We start from the raw sequence: 11150 nt of genomic DNA, 5'->3' as shown, positions 1-11150 counted from the left end.
AACTAATGCAAGGACTTTGATAATAAATATACAAATGAAAGCACATAACGTCTGATTCAAGGGCAAAGAAAATCAAAGAGGAAGAAGAAGCTTCTTATGTTAAGACAAGATATGCATTGGGTTTTTGATCATCTTTTACCAAATCTACAGACATGCTGTACTTTTTTGTTTTTATTGTCAAATTCAAATGAGAATAAAAAAAATATATTTTTATCTCCTCAAAATAATCATTTTAATTAATTAATTTATTCATTTATTTTATCTATCTGGGTTTTGATTTAATGAAAGAAAAAATCATAATTTTTATTTCAAATTTGGAGGCAAATTACACCCACCAACTTCCATTGCCAACCTTATGGTGCTTGACCCAAGTGCTGGAATTGACTTTGGAGGAGGCTAGCTCATAATTTTGGTCTTTTCTCCCTTATTATCAGGAAAAATATAAAAAAATAAAATAAAATAAAATAAAAAAAAGGAGAACGAATGGAATCGGTGCCATACGGCGGTGTCAAAACTACTCTTGACATAATTTAACCTCTTAAAATTATAATATATTATATTGTTAAATTTTATATAAATATATTTATTCCTATTCTTCCAATTTTATATTTAACACAAAAAAATTATATAAAATAAACTTTTAAAATTTTATAGAATCTGTTAAATTTATTTTATAATAAAAATAATTTTATAATCTGATATATTATATTAAATTATATCAATTTATAAATTTATTTTTATATAATACAACTAAAATATTTTATTTAAAATATTACAAATTGAGCCTCACTATTTCCTTACGGATAACATGTCTACGTCGTTTTGTGGGGGTTAAGTTGGTATCCAGCTGTATTTTTTTTTTTTTTAACTTTACTTAGAGTAACAGGCTTACCGCCACTGTCCCTGTGATAGTGTGATGGATGGGCTTTAAAAAAAAAAAAAATACAATACAAAAATACAAAATATATAAGCTACCTAATCTTTGACCTTTTCGTAATTGACCAATCACATAAAACGTAGGCATATTTTCTTTTTCTTTTGTTGTTTCTGAAAATATTAGATAATGAATTTTTTTGACAGTTCTCTTCCACATTGATGAAAAGTTTCCATGATTGGTGCGCTATTAATTAATACAGTCAAAGATAACATTCATTTTCTTTTTTTTTTTGATATTTTCCCTTTTGGGTAAGAAAATAGAATTTAGAGTTTATATATATATATAAATATATATATATTATATCATGAATTATTTTATTTTAAAGTCGGTCTGTAAGATATATTATTCACATAATTTAAATGATAAAATTTAAAGAAATAATAATTACAGTCGTGAGTATGTAAACGTCGTGCAATCACTTTGAAAAATATGAATAAATATTAGACCCACATAAAAAAGAATAATTTTTTAATAGTAAATTTTTTTTTTTTAAAACGACTGCACGATATTTGTACATTCTATGACTGCATGTAACATTACTCATATTAAATTAGGTGCACTTAGTTTTATCCAAGAACCATAAAAACTCATAGGATCATTTAGATTTCTGAATTTTACTTTTAAGGCACGAATTCAATTTCATGGTGTTTTTATAGATGGATTAGTAGATATATTTCTTAATTTGTTGATTGGGTTTTGAATATTTTGATTGGACCGATGTCTCATTTGAAGATTGGCCAGATATATATTTATAGGATAATAACTTTGATTATCAGAGAATAGTAGATTATTATATATATTATTACTTAATTTGGAGGTACTTATAATCTATGGCATTTTCATCTTACAAAGAAGAGACGTCATTTTTTTAATTTTAAGAATATTATCAATTGATGACGTGATATTTTAAGTGATTATTATATAATTCTTTGATAGAAGAAATAATTTCAAATATTATATATTATTAAATATAATTAAAATTAATAAAATAAAAAATGCAGAGTAAAATTAGTTGTTTAATGAATTAAAAAAAAAAAGCAAAAGGGAAAAAGGACTTAGAATTTGATTAAAAAAAACAAAAAACTCTAAGAAGCTAAGAAGAAAGTATGAAACGGAGAGAAGGGCGAGACAGACGCGTTGGGCCCCAGCCCACCCACAAAACTGAAAACACACACACGACAGTACGAGACGACACACGCATCTGTGGCTCTGCTGAGTCTGTCATCCTTTTAGTAATTAGAAGGAATTGTTTGTACTTTGTTTGAGGTGTTGTGGTGTGCGTAAACCCAAACTGTTCACAGCTCGTGTGTGTGTGTTTTGTGTTCAAACTTCCAACTTCCAAACATCACTGCTCTCGTCCTCCTCCTCCATGTGCCCTTACCATTAAAGGACTCCTGATCTCTTTTCCATTCCCAATTCTACGCAACCTTTATTCTTTCTCTCTCTGGAGAGAAAGTACCTCCTTTTCCTATAAGCCATGTCTCAGGCCCCCGGCGCGTCTCCTACCACTCCCTCCTCGCCTGCTCCTGCAACTCCCTCTGCTCCGCCTCCTTCCACTCCCTCCGCTCCGCCTCCGGCTACTCCCTCTGCTCCTCCTCCGGCTACTCCCTCCGCGCCTCCCCCCGCCACTCCATCTGCTCCTCCACCGGCTACTCCCTCCACTCCTCCTCCGTCCACTCCTTCTCCACCAGCACCTTCCACTCCATCTGCACCACCACCATCCACGCCGTCTTCTCCACCACCGTCCACACCCTCTCCCACTCCCCCGACCGCATCTCCGTCACCTCCTTCTCCACCTACTTCATCTCCGCCACCGAGCACACCGGCTTCCTCTCCTCCTCCTCCGTCGAGCACTCCGTCACCCCCGGCGACGCGGAGCCCACCGCCTCCGTCTAGTTCTGGTAACACCCCGACTGTTAGGAGCCCGCCGCCCCCGCCCACTAATTCGTCATCATCGTCGCCGGACTCATCGTCGAATGGTATATCTACCGGGGTTGTGGTGGGGATAGCGATCGGTGGTGTGGTGATTCTGGTCGTGCTGAGTATATTGTGCGTGTGTTGCACCAAGAAGAAGAGGAGGCGCCGTGACGAGGAGGCCTACTATCCGCCTCCACCTCCTGGACCCAAAAGTAAAAGCTCTCTCTCTCTTTTTTTTTTTTACCTCGAATAATATTTCTTGTTAATTGCATATCTGAAAATGAGATTTGATTTCATTCTTGGTTTTTTGAATTTTGACCGAACTCCATCAATTCTAAGTTTTTGTGTGTGGGTTATCTCATTGTGATTTCGTTGGGTAGTCGGAGAAAGGATTTTTTTGGGGTCGTTTTTAGTTTTGACCAAGTATTCTTGATTTCTTCTGCGATTCGAGTTTATAGGTTTTCACCTCACATTTAAGTTTTTTTTTTTTTTTGGTAATTTATTAGGTTTTATTTTTAGTTTTTGTTGACTGTGAGATATTAGATCAGGCCACATGCCTGGAAAAATGTTTTATTGAAAAATAAGAGGATCTAATTAATGTGTTTTTCCTTTCCCAGGTAGTCATAGATTGACGTGCATAAGTGTTATTAATGTGGGTTTGGATAAAGATCTGGTTAATGTGTGTCTGTTGTCTAGTTGGACATTTTTCAGCTATGACATTCCAAGCTGTTTTATTATGTTTCTCATCCAAAAGATAAGCTTCTAATTGATCGCGTAGCAAAATGATTTTGCATTGTTGCGTTTTTTGTTGATCATTTTTCAGTTTTTTATTTTATTTTAGATTATTGCTTTCCATGACAATACCTGACTATTTGAAGCAATACCAATGCCTTTCTGCTACTGTTGTTTTCTATTGCCATTTCTCAGTTGTGGAGCTTGTGGAAATGGAAAAACGAACTCGTTAACTTAATTTTGATCAGAGCCTGACTGCTATAAAAAAGGCATAAAAATATTATTAGCTCATTTCTAGTGTCTGTTGGAATTTCCAGATGGCCCTTACGGTGGTGCACCACAGCATTGGCAACAGCAAAATGCTCCCCCACCTGCAGATCATGTTGTCGGAGTGTTTCCAAAACCCTCTCCTCCACCAGCAGTTGCGTCACGACCACCCCACTCACCAACAAGTTCTCTTATGACACCAAAGCCCCCACCACCACCAAATTTCCTGAGCAGCAGTGGAGGTTCGGGCTCCAATTATTCAGGGTCAGAAAACCCACTCCCACCACCTCATCCAGGAATGGTATTAGGTTTCTCAAAGAGCACTTTTACATATGAGGAATTAGCAATGGCAACGGATGGCTTTTCGGATGCCAACCTCCTTGGACAGGGTGGATTTGGGTATGTGCATAGAGGAGTTCTTCCAAATGGCAAGGAAGTAGCTATTAAGCAGTTGAAAGCTGGAAGTGGGCAGGGGGAGCGTGAGTTTCAGGCAGAGGTTGAGATTATTAGCCGAGTGCATCACAAACATCTGGTTTCATTGGTTGGGTACTGTATCACTGGGTCCCAAAGACTGCTTGTTTATGAGTTTGTTACGAATAATACTTTAGAGTTCCACTTACATGGTAAGTTTGTTTCTTCAGCACTTTTTGTTGGTAATTAATATATAGAGCTTTCTTGTTAAGCACCAAATGGGATGCTCCCCAGTTTCCTCTAAATTTATATGCTTTTTTCTTTGCTGTTTTTACATGATTTTGGCTCAATTGTACTTATAAAAAAAAAAAAAAAAAAAAAGATTTTGGCTCAATTGTTTGTTTCTCATTTTGCTACTAATAATAATCATTGGTTCTTTGTTGGTTTTTTGTCACAATATTGAATAATAGTTGGTAGATGCTTCATGTGTTACAAAGCATTGAGGTGCTCATTGTTATGCTGTTGCTGAGATCTTGATAGAGGATTCTTATTGCAGGGAATGGACGACCTACTATGGATTGGCCCACCAGACTTAAAATTGCTTTAGGATCTGCAAAAGGACTGGCATATCTTCATGAGGATTGTGAGTTCTCTCTCTTTATCTCTCTCATATTCGAGCAATCACTCTTTTATTGGAGTTGCTGACGTTTTGTTTAAACTTTTAACATTGTAAAACTATATGCATGTAGGCCATCCCAGGATCATTCATCGTGATATCAAAGCAGCTAATATACTTTTAGATTTCAAGTTTGAGGCAAAGGTATCAATTTCAATACTGATTTCTTATAACCTGTCACCTTTTTCATTGTCATAAATGGAAGTTCTGCCTTTTTCTATTGCAATGTTGACAAGGGTCTGCCCATTAAATTCTTGTTGATCTTGTTTATTTGAACCAGCATATTCTCTATTTGGCAATTTAATAATTCTATTGTTTTCCTCATGAGATCTGATTTAACAAATTTGGCAATACTATTGCTCAGGTTGCAGATTTTGGACTTGCTAAGTTTTCTTCTGATGCCAATACTCATGTCTCCACCCGGGTGATGGGAACTTTTGGGTAAGACCCAACTCTTTTCATATTCTTGTTGCTTACTTTTGTGGCTTTGATAGTTAATATATTAGTTGATATGACCTAGTCTGAATTGGATTATTGTAGTTTCTTCTTTTCCAAAATTATGTTTGTTGTAACCTCTTTATAAATCCCAGATCTAGTATATAGGCTGTTTCTGCATGCAGTTTTTGCAACCGAAAGGTCCATGTGAATTCCTGCTGCATTGGTGTGTTGCCAATTATGTTCATCTGAACAGTGAACTGTGCTTGATGCTCTACCGTCCAGTCTTCTGATTGTCAGGATATATTCTCCAAGTTCTCACATACTCTCCTGTGGCAGGTATCTGGCTCCAGAATATGCTTCAAGTGGAAAACTTTCAGACAAATCTGATGTTTTCTCCTATGGGGTCATGCTTTTGGAGTTGATCACTGGACACCGACCTGTTGACACAACCCATATGGAGGAGAGTTTAGTAGAGTGGGTGAGTGAGGAATTCTTATTTCTAAGGACAAATACGATTTTTCAAAATCAGATGTCAGATATAAAACCTAAATCTCTGTTGGCATTACAGGCAAGGCCTTTGCTCACACGAGCTCTTGAAGAGAGAAACTTTGATGCTCTGGTTGATCCAAGGCTGAAAAATGATTATGAACCCAATGAGATGGCTAGCATGGTTGCTTGTGCTGCAGCTTGTGTGCGTCATTCAGCCCGGCGTCGCCCACGAATGAGCCAGGTAGAGTTTAAATTTTCATTTTTGATTGACCTAGGTATTTGCTTACCAGACAGTCTATTGATTGAGTTGACCAAATGCAGTAGTTAAATCTGTTGAAACAAACAAATAGTTTTTATTTTGGAATAGGCATACGAGAAAGTTTGAAATAGGCATAAAAGGTGGAGTATTGTCCGGTAAAGTCATGTTTTTGAATATTGCTTCTTTTGACAATACAGAGTTTCTGTTGCTGCTGGTGAAGGCCTTGCTTGGGTCTTACTAGCATTGCCAAGACCTTTAACGGTCATCTTTGTATTTGCTATTCATTACAATTGAAAGGCTTCTAACCAGTAATTATTAACCGGAATTTTGCAGATTGTTCGTGCTTTGGAAGGAGATGCATCTCTAGCTGATCTTAATGAAGGAATCAGACCTGTACACGGCTCTGCATACAGTTCTCATGGAAGCTCAGACTATGACACCAGTCAATACAACGCAGACATGAAGAAATTCAGGAAGATGGCATTGGGAAGCCAGGAGTATGGTGCCAGTAGTGAATACAGTGGACCAACCAGCGAATATGGTTTGTACCCTTCTGGCTCTAGCAGCGAAGGCCACACCACCCGAGAAATGGAGACGGGAAAGATGAAGAAAAGCAGCCAAGTTTTCAGTGGAAGGTCTTGACAACCGATGCCCTTTCATTCTTCATGTAAATGATTTTTACACTTTGTCAAGTTGATCACAGGATGACATGTTCTGTATGAGTTAACACATTTTCTTTTTTCTTTCGACTTATCGGTTTTTTCACAATGTATTTATCAATAGTGCTTATACGAGAAAATAACAGAGAAACTTGTTCGATTCTTTTATTCGTTGTTCAAATATGCTCAATGCCCTCATCTCCATTCGTTGTCTTGTCAGTTTTTCTTGTATTGGAAAGTAAAAATTAGGTGGGATGTTGTTGAAGAGGTGATGGCAAAGCACTGTAAGTTATTTCTGTATTTTGTATTTTTCATATCTGGAACTGTACCATGCTTACCATGTCAATCGATTTTAGTTGTTACAGATATGTTTGGTAAGCGATCTTTCTTTCTAGATGAGGGATTGGTTCCTATCCTTGGGGTTTTGCTTGATGTAATGCAACATCTGTTATTGGATTTGGTTGAATTTGAAAGCGAGTTACTTCCTATCATATGTATGTAAGCCAGTGAAAGGGAACTTGATAAACAGCACTCACAAATGCAAGCACGCATGCATGGATGCGCAAACGCACTATAAAAGAAACACTGTGAAGCCAGCAAATCTCCACATTTGCTTGATAAGGTTGCGACCTCACATGCATGCCAGCCAAAGAAAGCAAAGTCTTGTTTCTCTCGCGAAGTCAGAACAATCAAAACAGTGGTATTCCGTCAAGAAAAATTATACTCATCATTTTTATACTATTCATAATTTTTTATTTTTTATTATTATTTTTCTCTTATCAAATATATGATATATGAATGATGAATAAAAAAAATCAATTAATTTAAGAAATAAATAATGGCGGCCAGCTCATAAAATAAGGTTGCTTCTTCGCGAGGAAAAAAAAAAAGAATTTTTTACGCAAGTCTTAATTTTGTTTAAAATTAATTGTACGGCACTTGTTGACTATTGTAAGAGATGATAAAGATCGAAATAAATAAATTTTAAATTAAATATTAATAATTTTGCTTATAGTCGTTGCAGTTGGTCCAACCCCATGGCCTACTTTTGAGCGAAAACTGGACCCTACACGCAGCACGCAAATGCTTAAAAGATGCTAAGTTTAGTTGCTTCTGTAATTGAGCTACTGATTGATGATCCTAAAGTACATATAAACTGCCATATATATATAAATATATATATATATATATATAAAAGAATAACTATATATAGAAGTCACTATTAAAAATATTCATTTTGTATATATGATGTGGCATTATCTAAATCACATATCTTTTCAAGTGAGTATTGAGAATAATTAATTAGAAACAACCACGCAATAAGTACAAAATTTACACTGTTATAATGACTTTTCGCTAACATTAATCGTACTTTTGCCGTCGTTGCATGTGGAAGAAAGCATTTGCCATGTTCTTCTTGTTGGATTTCAGTTTCATGGGTCTCAATCCAACTTGCATTATACCTCACCTTTTTTTTTTTTTTGTAATAATTTAGTTAAATAATCCACCCTTTGTTAGAATTATTATCTTTTATAAAGTTTGAGACTTCATTTTTTTTTTTTTTTTTTGAAGAGTTTACTTTGAGTCTAATTTTAATTGAATGCAATTATGATTATTAGAAGAAACAACACCATTGGGCAAAGTAAGAGAAGTAACAGTGACTTTCCTCTTCTTGTCCGCAACCATACCGTGAAATAAAAGGATTGCACGTGTATCATTACTCAAAATTATATTATATTTTTTTTTTACAAAATAGTTGTACGTGTATCATTACTCAAAATTATATCATATTCTTTTTTTATAATTTGTAAAAGAAACAGATTAGAAACAACCTTTTAAAGAGACCTTTGGTGCTTGTATTTTGTCTCTTAATTTAGCTAGTGTCAGGATTATAATGCCAAAAAAAACTAGTGAAATCCATTCCTTGAGAGTAATCTTCAACCTTTTTTCAGCTTGAAAGCCAACTTCTTCAAGCCAACAAAAGTGCAGGCTTGCTGCCTCCAATTAGCAAGGCTAAAATCAATAAAACCAGGATGTTTAGTCCACATCTTTTGAAACCAAAAAGAAGAGGGCCCAAACCTCAAAAGTTCTTTGTATTCAAGAAGCGAAGGGCAATGGTAAGTATATATATTTTTTTGAAGTGAGAGAGGGTGACTGCAAGAAACTTTGAAGCCCAAACAGGACTGAAGTCTCAATCAAGTCTGTCCCATTTGTACAAGTCATCCCTTCTACATGACCGTGTATACTTTGATCATATAAAAGAAGGTCATATGAAGAGTTTTGATTAATAAACTGTGTGGAATCAACTTCACTAATTATTACTCAGAAATGTCTAAAGAAGAATTAAGGCTTAGGTCATCAATTCTCTCTCTCGCTCCTCACTCCCTCCTCCATTCCGACTCTTTTCAGAACTGTTCAATGATTTTTTTTTTCTTGTTTCCTAATATAACACGGAGATGGGCTAATTTGCTACTTTCTGTCCACCCACGACTATCATGTACTGCACCACAAGACTCCCCAGTTACTTATCCTTCGACCAGTAGAAAAAGATAATAAAAAAGAGTGATGCATGTGACTCATGTGCAGCCTAAATTGAGTGTGAGATCAATGCACCACCGCACAATGGAGATTTTTTAGCTACCGCGCACAACGTTAATGGAATTAGCCAATTTACTTCAGCCAATCTAGACCAGCAAATTGTAGCACAAACCAATCCAATGTAGCTTTTGGTCATAGTATTACAATTTGAATTTTAAATTATATCAAAACCGCATGAAGGGCATTATTAGGAACCAAAGCAGGATGGGTAAAAACAACTTCTTCAGTTGTACTCATCTAAGAGAAGGAAGCAATAGGATTTCCAACAAAGTTGGGTTTCGAAACCCAAACTTCCTCAACATGAGGCAATAATGGGGTTGAGGTTGCTAGAGCAGTTTTCATATTATGAAGTCTTTTACAGTCACTTATATTGTGGCATTGCATCCTACAATGCTTGAAGAAACTAGGAAACCTCTTGTATATGAATTTTTGCCAAAACCAAACTCGTCATCACCAACCCCTAATAATATTTTCTTGATTGATTGTAAAGTTATGGTCAAGCATGTGTCAAAGTGGGTAAAATGTAAATCAGTGTGAGCAAAAGCTTTTGTACAATATGTGTGAGGGCAAGTTACTCCCCCTAGCAGACTGGGCAAGGCCCGTTCCCCAGCAGACCCATCAAAGCCCCTCACCGCCCTCAAAATCGAGACAAGCCCAAGACGGCATGACTATGGAACGACTAGGAAGAGGAATGGGCAAGGCCCGTGAGTGTCCAGGAAGAGGGGGCAAGACATAGGCACATTCCTTGCCAGAACGTGAGAAGCTCCATAGGGAAAGGGCCCCACATGCAACATCAGAGGCAGCCGTCACCTCTCCCAGGTAGCCAATTGCAGGAAGGACACGGAAAGTCTCAACAGATCATGGACACACAACGTTTAATGGCCAGTAAGGCCAATATGCAATGACAGGGATGGCTGCCGGCCCACTCAGATAACCACGACCAGGCAAGGTTCGTCCGCCAATTGACAAAATGAACAAGGAGGACAGTAGTACAACCCCGGTACAAAATGGCAAGGCCATAACCGACAAGACAAGGGGACACCTGCCGCTAGGAGAACGTTGGTACACCTACACTCAAATTGCTAGCTATCTAGCCAGTAGCCAGCCCAAATTGTTGGCTAGGCTTGGTGTTAAAATAATCTTTTAGCCTTGTGGGAGAAAAGAACTCAGTAATTCATGAGTTTTGCTATTCCAGAATAAATGGAAGTCGTATACGGTATACGTTTGGCTATTCTAGAGTTTAGAATCTCGATTTTCCAGTTAAAAAAATCTAAAATACCTGTTTCTCATTTGTAAAATTCTCTAATCTTAAAACATATTATTAAAAAATTATATGAACGTTAGAAAATTAATAGATATTTTTTAATAATAAATAAATATTTCAATTACAATTAAAATTAAAATAATTAAAAATATCAAAATTAATATTTTAATATAATAGTGATAAATTTTAAGAATTTATTATTTGATATTGTTAAAAAATGACTAGCTAAATTTATAAAAGTGAATTTTCTAATCAAAATTTAGCCAAATTTTAGTTAAACCATTATTAGTGCTCTTAGATTGTAAAAGATAATTTATTATAAAATAAGTTTCACGTCTAAAATATAAATCTATTTTTTATAATTATCTTTACACATCTAGCAAATCAATCCTAAATCTTGGAACTGAATGTGATTAAATGAGCATAATCTCATTATTTATAGTGGCAGTTTTCAAATATTAATCATTTAATGACACATACAAAAAATACTAATTAATTTTTTT

At 35.9% G+C, this 11150-nt stretch overlaps 1 protein-coding gene across 2 annotated transcripts; it reads left to right on the top strand.

Annotated features, from left to right (window-relative positions):
• Positions 1-2194: 2194 nt before the first annotated feature.
• Positions 2195-6953, top strand: LOC108979367 (proline-rich receptor-like protein kinase PERK1). Of its 2 annotated transcripts, XM_018950038.2 has the most exons (8): positions 2196-3066; positions 3904-4476; positions 4821-4907; positions 5014-5084; positions 5305-5381; positions 5715-5856; positions 5947-6108; positions 6460-6953. In XM_018950038.2, exons 1-8 carry the CDS (start codon positions 2415-2417, stop codon positions 6766-6768), a joined length of 2073 nt encoding a protein of 690 aa, XP_018805583.1. In that variant the 5' UTR covers positions 2196-2414; the 3' UTR covers positions 6769-6953. The 2 variants fall into 2 exon arrangements, with proteins under 2 accessions (XP_035539326.1, XP_018805583.1); XM_035683433.1 differs by having other exon boundaries at positions 2195-3066; positions 5715-6108.
• Positions 6954-11150: the final 4197 nt, after the last annotated feature.

Source organism: Juglans regia, chromosome 1 (assembly GCF_001411555.2).
Source record: "Juglans regia cultivar Chandler chromosome 1, Walnut 2.0, whole genome shotgun sequence".
NCBI lineage: Eukaryota > Viridiplantae > Streptophyta > Magnoliopsida > Fagales > Juglandaceae > Juglans > Juglans regia.
Note: the sequence above shows the minus strand (reverse complement) of the source record. Positions and strands in the feature narration are given on the sequence as shown.